The sequence below is a fragment of the Lutra lutra genome, chromosome 17 (assembly GCF_902655055.1).
Source record: "Lutra lutra chromosome 17, mLutLut1.2, whole genome shotgun sequence".
NCBI lineage: Eukaryota > Metazoa > Chordata > Mammalia > Carnivora > Mustelidae > Lutra > Lutra lutra.
The window spans coordinates 1,266,885-1,283,066 of record NC_062294.1 but is presented as its reverse complement, the minus strand read 5'-3'; the positions used below and the strand labels follow the sequence as shown (position 1 = coordinate 1,283,066).

Below are 16,182 nucleotides of genomic sequence, written 5' to 3'. Positions count from 1 at the left end.
TCCCAGAGAGCCTCCGGCTGTGGCATCTGTCCTCTCGCCGCCCCCCTGCCCCCCACCCCCAACGCGAACCCGGGGCCTGGCCCAGAGAGCCTTGGCTTCCGTGGACGCCTCTGTCCCTGCAGAGCTGCACCCAAGCAGTCCCGCCAGCTCCTCCGGGACACGGTGGGGGACCTGACCTGGGGGATGGGAGCAGGAGAGGCAAAGTGTCGGGAACTTGTCAGCACGGCTCAGCTGGGGGTCTTGGGATGGCAGCAGAGGCCGTTGGAAGGGTCAAAGCGGGAGACAGCACCCACCGCAGGCTCAGACCCTGGGGCCCACCGTGTGCTGAAGACAAGCCTCGGAGACCCCGGCATCCAGGACAAGTGTGCCTAGAGAGCAAGCAGAGCTGTCCAAAGTCAGGCAGCCACGCTGTCCTGCCTCTGACCCCAGGGTGCGAGGGGCACTCAGAGCAGCCCCCCAAGGTGCATTCAGGGGAGGGGAGGGGACCCTCGGGGAGGGGGATGCACAGGTGAAGCCATACGTGGGGTCCCACCACCCCTGCTCACCTTCCTCGGCCAGGAACAGCCTTCCCAGGTGCTCCCGCTCAGTCCAAGCCCTCCCAGGGCCCGGGCCACCGGGCATGTGGACATGCCTACTGTGTGTTGCCCTTGGGGGCTTCCAGACCCATCTGTGGGGAGCTGGGGGCCTTGGTCTCCTTGGAGGTCTCTGTAGCAGGGCCTCAGAAAGGGGGACACAGAGGGACATAGGGTTGGATTCTGGTTGGGATGAGGTGAGTCTGAGCTGTGTTTGACAATGGCCGTCCGGTGATTTGGGGTGCCGACCTCTGGGACGCGGCGGGGTCTGCAGTGCTGGGCGCCTCTGCTCAACCACACCGGGGGCAGCAGGGGGACCAGCGGCATCCCAGTCCCTGGGAACAGGAGGGAAGTTGCAGGCCCCACCCCAGACCACATATCTGAGCGGCCCGTGCCCGCCTGGCCGGCAGGGGGCAGCATTGGCCCGGCTCCGTGATGCCGGCTGCGGAGGCCCCAGGGCACGGTGCCCGCAGGCTCCCACAAGCCAATGGGACCAGCACGCAGGCACCCCGACCTCATTGACAGGCTCAGAGACACACACTTACTGCACAGCTTCACCCGGGCCGACCCTGGGGCCCACACACGGCAAACGCCTCGCCCTGAATTGCTGCAAGGTGAGTGACACCAGTCTGGGGACCTGGCCCTCCAGACGGCCTGTGCACATGTCCCCGAGCACCCTGTTCCATCCGAAGATGGGGGGTGGGTCGGGGGCACCCGGGCATGGGCCCCATACCAGGACCACAGATCCCCGGGCCCCCTCAGGCCTGGCTTGTCAGCCCTCTAGGAAGCCCTATAACTGCGGGTCCCTCTGGGAGCTGCCCTGAGGCAGGCCGGTGGCCCCAGGGATACCGTGTCTTAGCAACAAGGCCACATAAATGCGTGTATTGTTCAGTCGTATCCTATACGAGGCCCAAAACCTGACCCCAATGACCCCTCGGCCCCACCAATCAGAGACAGGGTAGGAGAGATAGTTCTTGGGACCAGGTGAGGGAGTGCAGGTGCAGGGACAGGACGGGCGAGCCCCTGGACACAGAGGGTCAGGGTGGCCACCCATGGCCTGGCCCCCGTGGGGAGGAAAGCTGGTGGTAGGAGCAGATGTGCCCCCCGCCTCCTAGAGGCCCCACAGCGGGAGGCTCCCCACCCAGCCCCAGGCTTCCCGCGGCATATCGGCTCAATGCCCCCCACCCAGAAAATACGGTGGGTTTTCCCAAGCTTCTGGGGTAGAATCCCGCCTCCCAGGGAAAGTGTGTAGACGGCCACACTCACACAGTGGCAAGACTCGGGACCAAAACGGACTCCCAGAGACAGGAGCAAAGAGCCTCTGGAGAAGGACTGGATACTTGTCCTCTGGGGTGCTCCTCAAAGCACCCCCCGTGGAGGCTGGGACTTGGGGGCCCTTGGGTCCTGCCTGTGTTCCCTATGAATGGGCCACATATGGGCTCTGGAGCTCCAGCCCTGAAGCCATGTCCCCCCGGCCCCGTGTCTCTGTCCATCCAGTGGGGAGGTGACGGGCAGCTCATTTCCTGGGAACCTGCCCTCAGGGCCCCACGTCCCCCTGCCAGATTGTAGCCCCGGGAGTGACACAATGAGCCCCTTGTAGCCATCTCTCCTTCCCAGCCACTCCGGGCCGGGCCACCCAAGGCCGTCGCCCCTTTCCCACAGGGCAGCGCCCCCTCACCTGGAGCCCCCAGGCATAGAGCGGGGCAGGCCATGGGGTTCCAGAGGCCCAGGGTTTGGTGGGCTTGGACAAACCGCACCTCGGTTTGCTGCTGAGAGACCCCTAGGCCAGTCTCTGGGGCCGTGTGCTGTGCCGCGCCAGTAGTACGAAGGGACAGTAGGGCCCCGGGTGGGGCTGAGCCCATTCTCTCTGGAGCTCAGCTCCGCGAGCCATCAGCGAGCACGAGAATCACTGACAGTCAGTGGCTGCATCTGAGGGCTAAGAATCGTGGCCCGCTGGACCCAGCCGGGTCTCCCTGGCGCTGCCTGGACCCTCTCGCCACCGTCTCCCCTGGCCTTGGCCTTTGTCCGGCCAGCACCTCCTCTTGGTGGCTCCCAGACCCACCACAGTGCCCCATCCCCCTCCCTGCTTTATTTATAGCACAGGTCACCCTGCCACGTGTCCCATGGCCCACTCCTCCGCCATGGCCACAGTCCCGCTCCCGCCAGACCCCAAGTGGCACTCTGTGTGTGTGTGTGGTCCACCGTTGTCCCTGCGCTGCCTCAGTGAGGGGTTCCCTGTGTGTTTGGGGTGGGAGGAAGGGAGGAAGGGCGTAGGGCAGGAGGGAGGCAGGAAACAGCAGGGAGAGAAGGAGAAAGAAAGGCAGGAGGCCAGTGGGGACGCCAAGATTTCCTATCTGGTGATGTCACATGACCCCAACTTCCAGAGATTGGGAAATATCTAGATAATATTTCCTGTCTGCTCCTGACACGGCCTTGCCTGGCGGGGTAAGTGGCCACACGTGGGCAGTTGCGTGAAAGGGTAGCTCTCACTAAGCCCCAAGGACCGTCTGCAGACGACAACCGTCTTGTCGTGTCCCGGGATGCCTGAGATGCTGGCCTCACAGAGGACTCCCTGGGGTGGGGGGAGAAAGGGCCAGTCCCGTGTGGTCCCAGCCCAGCTCTCTCTGTCCCTCAGGAATCCCAGAGATCAGATGGGGTCCCCAGCTGCTGGCGCATGGCCAGAACCACCCCCAGACCTGCAAGAGGGGCCACGGAGGCAGCAGCCCGGCCCCCCCACCACCACGCCCACCCAGCTGCCAAGGGTGGCCCGGGCTGCACCTCGTTGTTGCCAGAGCTGTCTGGGCTCCTCCCCTGCCCCTCCCGCAGGCGGCCTCCTGATTCCTAACTTAATTTATTTTGACATCCTCGCTGCCGTTTGACCTCCTTACGGAGTCACGTGGTGCTTAAAACTCATTATCCCCCCATTGCAACAGGAAGTTAATTAAACCCTTCACGGAGCCAGTGTTGATGAATGTCAGGACGGGCCTCCGCGGCTGCCAGCAGCTCCGGGGCCTCCGGCAGACTGGTGGGGGGGGGCAGCGAGGCCGGGCCTGGGGCCACAGATGGAGCCCGGGTGCCCCTTCCTCCAGCACGGCCACCAGCATCCACTCTGGAACAGAGTGTGTGGATTCCCAAGGGAGGACATGGCTCGGCCACACACCTGTTGTGTAGCCTTGGGCAACTGGCGTACTCCACTCTTCTGAGCCTCAGTTTACTCTTCCAACAAATGGGAATTCTAACAGTCCCTTCTTCAGAACGCCATTATGAGCAGGCAGTCCTGTTCCCGCACCAGGGAAACCCGCACTGTGCAGCGGGTGTGAGCTGATGGTGCTCTGGGTGGACAGAAGAGACACCAGGCCCTGCGAGCTGCAGCAGAGACGAGAGCCCAATCTTGTCTGGGAGCAGTGAGGGACTTCCCTGAGGAGGGTGCAGCCGGCAGCAGAAACAGCTTGTGCGAGGGCCCTGTGGCCACAGGACAGACGAGGAGGTTCCAAGGAGAAGGTAGAATGGGGCAGGGCTGAGCCCGAGGCTATCACACGTGGCTGCTGGGAAGGTCCCACTAGCTTCAGTCCGCAGGAAGGGCAGCAGTGGCCATGGGGGACCTGCAGGGTGGGCAGGGCAGGGGGATGGGGGGAGGGGCCTGGAGCTGGGGGGGATGGTGGCACGGTACCAGGGCGCATCTCACAGCTGTGAGGAGGTGACGTTCTGGGCACGGGGAGGGCAGTGTCTCAGAAAGAAGGCCCTCTGGCCTGGCCTCCGGACGCGCACCCCCGTCAGCTCGGCCCCAGGCTTCCCCTAGCCTCTGCACCCGCCCTTCCTTTAGGAAAGGATGCCCTCTGCCCTCCACTCTTCCGGGAGTGTCCTGTTCATCCTTCAAGGGCCACCTTAAGTTTCTAGAACATGCTATGGCTCCCTTAGTCATAGCTCGGAAACCAGCGCAAGGCCTGGCGCGTGGGCGCCTCTTCCCCACCCCCAGCACCTGCCCAGCCTGGGGCAGCCCTTGTGGGCAGTGGGGCAGCACAGCGCATGCCCACAGCCGGCCAGCCCACAGGTCAGAGGGCAGAGGTAGACCAGGACGTCAAGGCCAGAGGAGCCCTGAAGGGTCATGCCCCCAGCCCCACTTACATATGAGGAAACCAAGGACCGGATTGGTTAAGGATGTGGTTGGGGTCACACCCTCAAAAATGGCAGAGCCAGGATTTGGGGCCAGTTCCCCTTGCTCCCAGGCCCGGCCTCACCATGTGGGCGCTGGAGCTCGGCTGCCTGGGGCTGCATCCCGGCCTGACCTCGTCTGAGCTGTGGGACCACTGTGAGCCTCCGCGTCTTCCTCAGCACCACCGGACCCTGCCGGTGCTTAAAAGCAAGGCTTCCATGTCCCGGGGGCCCAGCTCAGCTGCTTTCTGCGACGCTGACTCTGACGTCCTAACCGCCGGAGCGGAGCACAAGGACATCGTGAGAGAACCGGCCCAAAGGAAGGGCTCGCAAAGGGGATGGTGACGTTGTCCCTGGAGCCGGCACCCGGTCAAAGCCATGCCCGGGAGACCTCCGCGGAGCCTTGTGACCCCGGTGGGCAGCTGCCCAAAGCTCTGATCCCGGGAGCAGGGAACAGCCAGGCTGCAGCGGGGCAGCCCAGCTCCATGACGGGAACTGACAGCCCTACACACGGGCCGAACAGAACTCCGTTCTCCCCACCAGGGGCTTTGGGATGGGAACCCTGGCGCTCCTCGCACACATGCAGGGGCGGGTGGAAGCAGACTCACAGCAGGCGGCGTGTGGGGAATGGAAGTGGACACTCTCGGCCACCCCACACCCTGCTTCTCCCACCTGATCGGGGCCCCCGCCAAGCTGCCCTCGGATGTCACCTTCTCCAGGCAGCCTACCCCAAACTCCCCAGGCAGGGGCGGCCACGCCTCCTCTGGGCTCACACAGACCTTCCTTCGGACAGTGCTCCTTGCTCCTCATTCCTGAGGAGGTGGTCATTGTCAGCAGACCTCCCCGGAGGAGTAGAAACCTGTGCCAGCGAGGTCCTATGGCAGTGCCACCGCTCCTAAGCAAGGCTGTGGTTTCCACTTCTGGGGCCATAGGGTATCCCCCAGGGCAGATAGGAGGGGCAAAGCTCAGGAGGAGAGTGCTCCGGTAACAGCTCTGTCTGGGTCAGACTCTCCGGTGCTTCAGGGCTGTGACCCCTGCAGGCGCGTGGGGTCCCGCCCTCGGGAAGACCCCGCACTTGGTTTAAAAGCGCTCTTTGGCTGCCCTGAAGGTCCTAATTTTCAAACATGAAGCCCTACGTTTTCATTTTGCACTAAGACCCCCCACCAGTAGTCGTCCATGCTGGTCCCCAGGCTCTGTTCCTGACCCACCCCTGCCTCTAAGGCACTGGGAGAGCTGGGTGTGTCCTTCCTCTTGGGGCCTCAGGTCTATAATCTGTGTATGGGAAGACTCCTATCTTCTGCAGCCTAGACAGGCAGAGGTGATGGGGCGGGGCTCTCTCCCCGGACCCTCCAAGGCCTCGTCACTGCAGGGCCCCAGCCACCCCCGCTGCACCTGCCCGGATGCCACCTGCTGTGCATGGAGCCTCAGGGCCCCCTCCTCTAGAACTCCTCCCACCCCCCAGGTCCCCATCCTGTAATGGGGCCCGCTTTGGGAGGAACGGCAAGGCCCAACGGAAAGCACAGACAGGTGGGGCGCCTCATTCAGGTGACAAATACTGTAGGAGCCCTGGGCTGAGGGGACCAGCCACCTGTGTCCCCCAGTCTCCCCAGAGGCGGGTACAGCACCAGGCAGCTGTAGGAAGGTTGCCCCCCGCCCCGCCCCGGCCCAGGGCAGGGAGCAGGAAGCACTGTGAGCCACGTGACCCTGGGCCAGTGTCTTGGCCTCCTGGCATCAGGGTTCCCATCCGTCCAGTGGTGGATGGGCAGACCTCGGATGGACCTCAGCCTCCTGCCCTGCCTGCCACTCTCCTGCCCAGAGGCCCCTTGAGCAGGGGCGGTGCGGGGGGAAAGTGCCCAGGCTGCAGGGGTAATCTCTCTCCTCTTCCATGGGGCAGGGGCATAGATAACAGGGGTCAAATGGAGGGGGCATGTCTCACAGACAGAGTGCACAGCACGCAGCCCGCCACTGCGGGTGATAGTTGTGATGACTCCCTGCTGGCAGAGGGGGTGGCGGTGGGGGTGGGGGGTGGGCAGCCATCTGGAGCGGCCACCCAGGCAGGTGTCTTTGCAAAGGTCTTCTGCTTGGCCCCTGGGCCTCACTCACCCCCTATTTCTTCTGAATATGGGGCAGAGGCAGCAGTTACCAACCACATGCAGGCTAAGAATATTAAAAGAATACAGTTCAACTTGGGGGCACAGCTCCTCATGCCGTGTGATTTGAGCTGCCCTGGAAAATGGGGGGCCTCTGGGATCCTATGAACATGACCCAAAAGACGGGAGAGACAAGGTCCATTTCCAGGGCTAGAACAGACAGCACTGGCCCTGTTCCAGGCTGGGAGGCGATGCGAGTGTACGCTCAGCCCGTAGAGGGGCCTCTTCCCGGGGCCTCCAGCAGGGGCGCCCTGGGGAGTCAGGCCCGGCCCAGGGGCAGTGCCGGGGGTAGGGGGAAGCTGCTGCGCGAGCGGCAGGGACAGCCTGCTGGCTTCCGCACCCTCCCCGACTTCCAGCCAGACGGGAGCCCAAGGGAGGAGGGCCTGAGGTCCCTGCTCTCCGTTTGGGGGTCGCAGCCGCCGGAGGCCGTGGACCCCAGGAATGCTGCTTCCACCTCGGTGTCGGACGGAAGTTCCCACCCGGCCGCAGCCGCCTCCACACCCCAAATCTGGCCCAAAACTCTGGGGGGCGTCAAGGATTCGGGCTTCCTGAGCGGACCCTTACTGTCCGCGTCCTGCCGACGGAGGGAGCTGGAGGGGAGCGCAGGAGTCCTGGGCGGGGCCGAGGGTCTGGGGGCGGAGCCACGAGGAGCCTGGGGCGGGGCTGGGGGGGGTGAGCAGAGCCTCGCGGGGTCAGGCTTGGGGGCGGAGCTAGCGCCGAGGGGGCGGGTCCAGAGCGACCCGAAGCTCGGCCGGTCCCGGTGCCGCTGGGCGGCGGGAAAGAATACGTCGCTGAGTCAGGGTCAGGCCTGGGAACAAAGCTGCGAGGCCGCAGGAGGAGCCAAAGAAGCCAGAGGTCTGCCCACGGCCGGGGGCGGGGCCAGAGCCGTGCAGACCGGGGGCGGGGCCCGGGCGACAGGGGCGGGGTCGAGACTGCAGGGAATGAGAGTCCGCCCGGGGGCGGGACCGAGGGGCGGGGGGGCGGGGCCGCGGGGGCGGTGCCAGCGCGGCGGGGGCGGGCCGGAGGCGCGGCGCCGGAGACACGCAGGCCCCGCCCCCGCCGTGCCGGCCCGCCCGCCAGCCAGCCGGGAGAGCCCCGGCCGAGGCCGCCCGGTTAGCCGCGCGCTGCCCACAGGTTCCATTGAGAAAAGCCGAGCGGCGGCGGCGGCGGCGGCGGCGGCTGCGCGGGAGCAGAGGAGCCGGCAGCAGCCCGCCGCCCGCCGCCCCCGGCGGTCGTGCGCCCGCAGCGCAGGGCCTTGCCTCCGGCCTCCGCTGCGGCTCCGGGCCAGGCGCGGCGGGCGGGGGCGGGGGCGCGGGCCGGGACGGCAGCGGAGCCCGGGGCCGGGGGCATGAGCGACCCCGCGACCCCGCCGCGCCCCCGCCGCCCGCCGCCGCCCGCCAGGGGCTAGAGGCGGCCGCCGGGAGGGCGCGCGGCGTCGGAGACATGTCCAGGAGGAAACAGAGCAACCCCCGGCAGATAAAGCGTGAGTCAAACTTTGCCCGCCCGCCCCGACCCCCGTCGGCCCCCATCGGCGCGCCCCCGCACGGCCGGCCGGCTGCGCTCGCGGCGCCCGCGACCTTCACCCCGCGCCGCGCCCCCCGCGCCGCGCGCCAAGCGCGCGGTAATCTAATCTCCGCCGGGCGGCCGGGCCCCCGCGTCTCGGCTCGGGCACCCAGGGTCCGGCCGGCCGGGAGGGGTGTCCGCGCGGGGGACCGGGAGCGGGGCGTCTGGGGGCGCGGCCCCCTCGCGTCCTGCCCCTCCCCCGCATCCCTGAGATGGTGCGGCGATAAGGCGGCCCAGATCTGGGCTCGGATAAAGTTTAAAATATTCCATTCTGCAAGTCCCATCCTGATAAGATCGCTCTGTCGGGACGGGCTGAAATTGTGATCTTATCTCGCCGCGCGGTTGACTCTCCCAGGCTTTGTATCTAGAGGGAGAAACAGAGAGACCTGGGAGGGAGAAGGGGCACCCGGGCCGCGTGGAAATGCACGACCAAGTGGCGGGGACCGGCCCGCGCCCACCGGCTCTCCTGCCCGCGCAAGAGCCGCGTGGCTGGGGGGTGGGGGTGGGGGCGGCCACGGCAGTCCGTGCGCTCGGCTCCAGCCGCTCGGACTCCCGCGTCCTGTCGCCGGGGTCTCAAACTCCAGCCTTCCCGGCCTGGGGACAGCCTCCTGGAGGTCCGACCTTACTCTCTGTCCCGGCCAAGGCCGCACGTGTAGTAGCAACCGGGCAACACCCACCCCCTCAAGCGAGGGGCTACTCCAAATCAGGGACGGGGGGCTTCCGGGGACTCGGCCCCAGGTCACGGTCGCCTCTGCGCGTGTCCCAAGTTTGTCGCCTATTCCGGTGCGCGGGCCCCTCCCAAGGGGCCCGCGCGGCCGCTGAGTTCACACTGCCAATGCCCAGTGATAAAGCGCCGCGCACTCTGGGCGGCTGGACTGCGCGAGGAGCGAGAGCGCGCGCGCACAGGAAGCGCCGCTCCCCACCCCACACTAGTAACTTCGCGCTTCTCGCCCGCGGCGGGAGTACGGGGGTTCCTCCGGGGGTCGCATCTCCCAGGCAGGATGGGAAGTGACGAGGGGAAGCCTCCAGCCCTCTGCCCAGCCCCAGGCACTCGGGCTGTCCACACGACCACTACCACCAGGATCCCATGTGCGCGCGCCTGGGGGAAGTGTCTACCCCCCAGGTCCTAGACAGGGGGAAAGCAAGCATGAATCTGAGTTCCCGTAACCCACTCTCTCAGTGCGAAAGCGGGACCTGTTTTCCGAAAGTCTCCTTCTATCAAGTCAACTTAAGTATTAAAACCACCCACAGGTCCCGATCTGCGCTCATTCTCTGGTTTCTTTTTCCCCTCCTCCCCTGTGCGCCTCTGTTCGGTCTGTTCTCATGTGTGCGTGTGTGTATGTGTTTCAGCGTGATGAGAAACACAGATAGCGCGGGCAGGGAGATCTCAGGCTGGGAACCGATCAACAGCGCCGATAAGGCCTCGAGCAGGGTGAGCGCCCCGGCCCAGGAGGGTCGGCCGAGCGGTGCGCCTTGGGGACAGGAACCGCATCGGGCACGCAGAGGACCCCCGCTGCTGGCCCTCTGCGCGGCCAGGATCCCGGCAAGGGTGGGGGCGCGGCAGGAGGCACCGGGCACCCTCCCTGCGGCACCCCCGGGCGCCTCCTCCCTCTGGCAGATCTTGGCGCGTTAAGATGCGAGCGCTGATTGTCACCAAGCGGCGGCGCCCGCCCGCCCTCCCTCTGCCCGCGGCTGTGCGTGCGGCCCTCGCAGCTGTGCGCCCGCTGCTCTAGCCTCACCTGCGACCAGGCCGCGGTTGTGGAGGGAAGGGGGCCGGGCTCTTGGGGCCACCGCCCCCTGCGCCCTCACCAGAGCCGGGGCGCAGCTGCCCGCGCCTCTGTGCGCCTTTTGTTCCGCGCGGAGATAGATGTGCAGTGCTGATAAGGTGCGCCACCGATGGCGGAGGCGATAGGCGCTTCCATTTATTAACTTCAAACGTGGGAGCGGGGGAGGGCGAGGCAGGAGCGCGGCCTTGGCCGGCCAGATGGCCGAGACGATAGGCTGGGCCGAGCTGGCTGGGAGCGCGGGGCAGAGCCCAGCTCGGGACCCCCGGCCCGCGGAGCTTTCCTCCCGCCCGGGTCGATGTGAGCTCCGATAAGCGCAGGGCCCGTCGGCCGGATGGCGATCGCCAAGAGCGATAAGAGGCCTTATCTATGGCCACCAGGCCCGGCCGGGTTCGAGGCAACAACAGCGTGGGGGAGTTGTGGCTGGAGGAGTGGGGGCTCGGACCGGCCAGGGCGGCGGCAGGGGGAGCGGGCGTCTGCGACGGGTCGTGTTGGCGGGTTTTCTTCCCAAACATGCTTAATTGCCAAGAAGTTGATCCTCCCTGCGGGTGGTACAGTCCGTCAAAATGAAAGGAAAGTGACTCTGCGCTGGCCCAGAGCTGCGGGGGGGGGGGGGGGGGGGGGGGGGGTCACCCGCCGAGTCCTACGAGATGGTGTGAGATCGCCGGAGGTGGGGTTTGTCACCTCCAGCGCCAGCATGTTTTCCCCCTTGAAAGGTGCTGGGGTTGGTGTGCGTTCCTGGCAGGTTCTAAGTGTAGCCTCCTTGGAGTTTTATTGAAAAAAAATCAAGGTGGATTCTGTGTCCGAGGCTGAGTTTGGGGCGGGGGCAGTGTGCTGATGGTCTTTCCTAGCTGGTCTCCCAGATCAGGATGGAAGACCTGCCTTGACTCACTCAGCGGAATCTTTATTGAGCCCTTGCTGTATGCATGCCCTGGGTCCCAGCCCGGTCTTAAGTGGGGGGTAATAGGTGGAAGTCCAGTCCGAGATACGTCGCAGAAGGGGGTACCTCCAGCCAGGTCAGCAGTAGGCCCCTGTGGCGGGACCTTGGACAATGGGCAGGCTCAGTTTCCAGCTCTGAGAAGTGGGATGGTGATTCCTGGCTGTCAGCAGGGGTGTGAAGGGCTCAGAGACAAGGGACGCCAGGGAAGGGGCGCCACGGTGACGAGGTGAGGCGGGTGGGGCCAGGCCTCAGTTTCCCCCTTCTGAAAAATGCTGGCAGGTCCGACTGGTGTTGTCAAGGGGACCCCTTGGCAGGGGGAGGCCCCTCGGGGACCATGAGCTTAGATACCGAGTAGAAACCCAGGCCAGCCGGGTGGGGGGCTTCCAGCAGAAGCTGGGGACCTGCCCCTCCCATCCGCCTCCAGCAGCCACTGCCTCTCCTGGGAGGGTGGTGTTCACACGTTCTCCGAGTTTGATTAAGCGAAGTATTGGTGGCCTCAGGATGACTAATTCACTCCGTCACCCGTACTCTCTCCAGCAGCCCAGCACCTGCCTGCAGGGCTGGCGGGGCCTTCTGGTGAGGGCAGGTGCTGGAGAGCAGGGTGAGGCCCGGGGTGCGGGGGGAGGAAGAGGTGGTCTCTCCTCGAGTTTTCGGGAATGTAAGAGGGATTGTCTGCACAAGGCTGTGCGCAGTCTCCTCCCAAGTACGGGAGGCATGTGAGGGTCGGCCTGGCCCCACAGGGCTCCCTCACTGGGATAGCAGAGGGGTGAAGAGAGAGGGGGACCTGGCCACCTGCTTGTCCTGATGTAGAACCCACACAGGCATTTCACTTGCCTTCCACGGCCTCAGTTTCCCCTCTGTGAAAGACCGGTGTGATGGTGCCTGCCATCCCGGGCTCAGCAGGGACGTAAGTCCTGTCCTCCGCTGGCCCTGGGAACACGGGGACCGATTTATGGTGAGCCCAGGGGACAAAGGACCAGAGGCCAGAAGGACCTTGCCCACGGGTCCCCAGCCCTGAACCTGGACTTGAACGTTCCAGGTGGACCCTGAAGCCCCCTGTCACCCTGAGGTTGGGTTCCGCCCTGACTCTAGATGGCTCTGGGTTTTCCTGCACACCCAGGCCTCAGGCAAGATGAACCGCTCTCTCATACACTAGACGGTCATGACATTAACTGTAGCTGACACTTAAGGTTACATGTTAACTCCAAATAGGTCCTATTCTTACTGCCTTTCCGTCTGGGGAAACCGAGCTTCAGTTTCTCCCCCAAAGAAGCGGCAGAGCCAGAGCTGGAATGCAGGTAGCCCTCCCTGAGCTCTGGACCAGCCTGCCCGTGAGCATCACCTTGTCAGACAAGCATTCCTCTTGTCTGTCTGCCCCCAGGCATATCCGGCTTCAGTCTCTGCATCTGTGAAATGGGCCTCTGGGAATGGAGCTGCTCTGGGTCCTTCTCTAGCCCAGCCCTGGCCAAATCTCCCAGGGCCTCCTTCCTGAGACGCTGCTTCACAGGGGTGCTCCCTGGGGAGACGGAAGCCGGCCCTGCCCAAGGGCCTGAGCCCTGTCCGAGCCCGGCCTGCCCAGCCAGCCCCACCCTGCAGGTCACTGGGAGCCCAGCATGGCACCAGCCCCGCCAGGGATTTAAATGGGTCAGTTGGGGAAGAAAGGAGGAGGGAATGTGATGCCATTAATTGTACCCCTTATCTTCTGTTTCTATGCCAACCAGACGTTCCTGGGGCTTGACGGACTCGTGAATAATAGTCCCAGCCGGTCTATCTGCCATCGACGGGCCTCCTCCTGGAGGCAGCTGTTGCCCGCTGATTGGTATCGCCAAGTGCAGGGACCTGGGCCTGGGCCTGCACTCGGGCTTCTGCCCACCCAGCCACCATACCCCTGGAGCTGCCCCAGGGTCCCTGTTCCCATTTCACAGGAGGGGAAACTGAGGCCACAGCCCTGTGTTTACTCTCTGGACCTTGTCTACTGCTCCCCATTCGGCAGGAGTGGCCTGGGGTGCATGGGCTTCCAGAAGTGGGCACAGTAACCCCTGCAGACGGAGCTGACCTCCACATGGACCTCCCGGCCTGCTGTGCTCTAGCTGAGAGGGAGGGTTCTCTCCGGCGTGCTTCGGTCCCAGCGCCAGGGCCTTTGCACAGGCAGCCCAGGTCTCTGCTACCTGGGAATGGATCTGTCCTGTCCCCACATAGTGGGCTTTCCAGAACTCTGTCACATAAATGACCTAATGGATACACAGTGTGAAATGGTTGTAGGACTATGGGCGAGGCCCTCCCGAGTGAGCCTCCATTTACCCATCTGCAAAATAGGGATGATGACATTGCTGGTCCCTGAGCACAGCGTTGAGAATCCAAGGGAAATTCACATCGTCTGAGACAGTGCCACTCCTGCCTCCCCTCTATCCTGGCCGAGTGACCTCGGCGAGTGTCTTTCGTTCCCAGTGCCGGTTTTCTCATCTGTAGAATGGGTATAACACAGTGCCTTCTCCTGCGGCTGTGCCGAGGGCCCAAGTAGGACTGGGGGACGCTGTGGGTGCCTAATGAACAGCAGCATTTGGAGCACAGCCAGCGCCCCAGCTCAGGATGGGAGCCCGGGCTGTTTGTTGCTCGATGACATGTTGTTCCCATGCACCCCTGGGGGCCAGTGGGTGGACAGAGGACAGAGACCCTTCCTCCTGGGACCCGAGGGCTTGTATCCCCACCCTGTCCCTACACAGGGAGCAGAGGCTTTGTCCTCCGGGCCTGGGCTGCCCTCATCTCCAGAGTGGGAGGCCACCGCAGAGGGGCCATCGCTTGGCCTTGGGTCCTGACCTCACCGTGACCCTGAGGACAAATGACTTCTTGGATCTCAGTTCCCACTTTCGAAGCAAGAGCTTAATAGCACCACCTCCTTCCTGGGGTCGTTATGCGAGGCGTGTGAGATCGCCAGTGCCAGCTGTGAAGTATGGTCCCAAGGTCACGTCCTTGGTGGATGCAGCCGCCCTGGTCGCTGCTCGTTGTGCTACTGAGATTTTGCCGGGAGCCTGGAGGACTGGACACTTCATGCAGCAGAGTCCTGTCTCTGGCCTCCCTCCTCCTGCCCTCGGGTGTTACTTTCTGCGGGGACATGTGGGCGGGGTGCCCTGATGTGCCACACCCGGGCTGGGCTGGCCCCACACCCTCTCAGTCCTGCTTCTGCCCAAGGGTCTTACCTGCCCCTATGACCGGCAGCATTATGGGTTCACCCATCTTACAGGTGAGAACACTGAGGCCCTGGGGGACTGGGACGTGCTGGAGGCTGCAGGATGGAAGCTGGATCTGTGGACCCCGGTGGTGGGCAGAGCTTCTCTGGGGTGCACTGGCTCGCCCCTCAGGCCACCTGTCCCAGGTCCTCTCTAGCCCACTCTTCCCCTCCTCTTTCTCCCTCTCCCAAGGACCCATGTTTGGGGGAAGGCAGTGTCCCCGCTGGGTCAGGAATGTGGCAGCTGACCTTGGTCCCGAGCTGGGTTAGGGAGATAAGCCAGCCCCTCCCCTCCACCTCCCATTCCTCCTGTCTGCCTCCCCTAGACCAGAGACTGTGCACTCCCAGAGCCCGGCTTTCCCCCGCTGTAGAAGAGGAGAAAGGGTGCTGGGGTACCACTTCCAGGAGCCTGAGCATGGGCAGAGCTCAGACCAGCCCTGGTGCTCCTGGATCCTTCCATCCAGGCGCTGCAGTGGGGACAGAGACCCAGACAGCCTGCCGTTGCTAGCTCCCATCTGCTAAGTGCTTCGCAGGCATCCCTTCCTGTGATTCTCCTGGACGCCTGCTAAAGTTGGGGTTTTCAACCCGTTGTCCACACAGAGACGTGGAGGACCAGAGGGTAGGTGGTTACACCAGGGTCACCCAGCACATGAGCAGTATAGAAACAGGTTTGAGGAGGGGGTCTACAGAAGGCTGGGGTCTGTGTCCTAGGCCTCCCAGAAATCGTAGGCAGGCTGCTTCCTGGGAAGGAGGGGATGGCCACCGTGTGGGCTCTGATCATGGGTGTCTCCAGGAGCTTCTCTGTGGGCGGCTGCAGCCAAGGACAGGCCAGAATCCTGGGGTCAAGGATAAGACTCTGCAGAGACAAAGAAGTTGCCCTGCCTTCCCGAGGCTCAGTCTTCACCTTTGCAAGACAGGATGTTATGAGGATGCCAGGCTGGGCTCTGAGGGTGCCTAGACCTCCTGCAAGTCGCCAAGCCTCAGTTTCCCCCATGAAGTGGAACATTGATTCTGACAGCTCGGGGTGGGGAGGCTAAGACCTGGTATAGGAGGTGGCTGGGTTCAGAGCTGGGAGGCCATCGTGGCTGGGTTCAGAGCCGGGGGGCCAACGGGGTTGTGCGACAATTAGAGTGGAGAGCACAGAGGGTTGTCTGTCTTCTCCTCAGTCCCCCGGGCCTGCTTCCCACCAGTTCTTCTTGGTGTCTGTCTCAAGCCCTCCAGCTTTCCCAGCCTACCCTGGGTGCTGCACCTGTCGCAGGCCTCCTGCCTCAGTGCCCCTTTCCTCCATCGAGCCTCCACCCTGCAAGTCAGACCCAGAGAGCAGGAGGGGAGGAGGGCTTAGGGCCTGGTGGTCATGGCTCCATCCTGCAGTGGGCCCTCTGCTGGGGACAGGGCCTCGCAGGCAGTGGTGGGTCTGTCCTGGGCTCTCCCGGATTCTCAGCGCCTGGGGAGGGCTTCGCGGCTGCCCAGGCATCAGGTGCTGGGACGACCAAGACCCAAGAGAAGGCCTCAGCTCAGAGCCTCAGGCAGCTACAGGACTTCACGTGGCCTCCCCCCCAGTGCAGACCCAGCTTGTCTGCCCCCCCACTAGTCCTGCTGTGAAGCCGGGTTTGCCGGCCGGTCAGTGCGGCAGGCGTCCCCTGAGCACTTACTGAGCCCCCGCTCATGCCTTTCCTCCAGCCCCCGCTGAGGGACGCTGAGTGGCTAACCCCATGCACAGAGGAAACTGAGGCTCCGTGGGTTTTCAGACGGAGGGCTGCCTCCGGAGCTCCCCGTCCCCGGGGAGGGGAGAGGA

At 64.5% G+C, this 16,182-nt stretch overlaps 1 protein-coding gene across 2 annotated transcripts in view; it reads left to right on the top strand.

The window, feature by feature from the left end:
* The first annotated feature begins 7,926 nt into the window (after window positions 1-7,926).
* The window catches only part of ZFPM1 (zinc finger protein, FOG family member 1), a 64,155-nt gene continuing 55,899 nt past the window's right edge, over window positions 7,927-16,182 (top strand). Inside the window, exon 1 of one of the 2 annotated variants that reach the window (XM_047711422.1) lies at window positions 7,927-8,357. In XM_047711422.1, the coding sequence (XP_047567378.1) occupies window positions 8,318-8,357 (40 nt within the window). In that variant the 5' untranslated portion in view covers window positions 7,927-8,317. The remainder of the gene's footprint in view (window positions 8,358-16,182) is intronic. The other variant, XM_047711424.1, reaches the window with a different exon arrangement.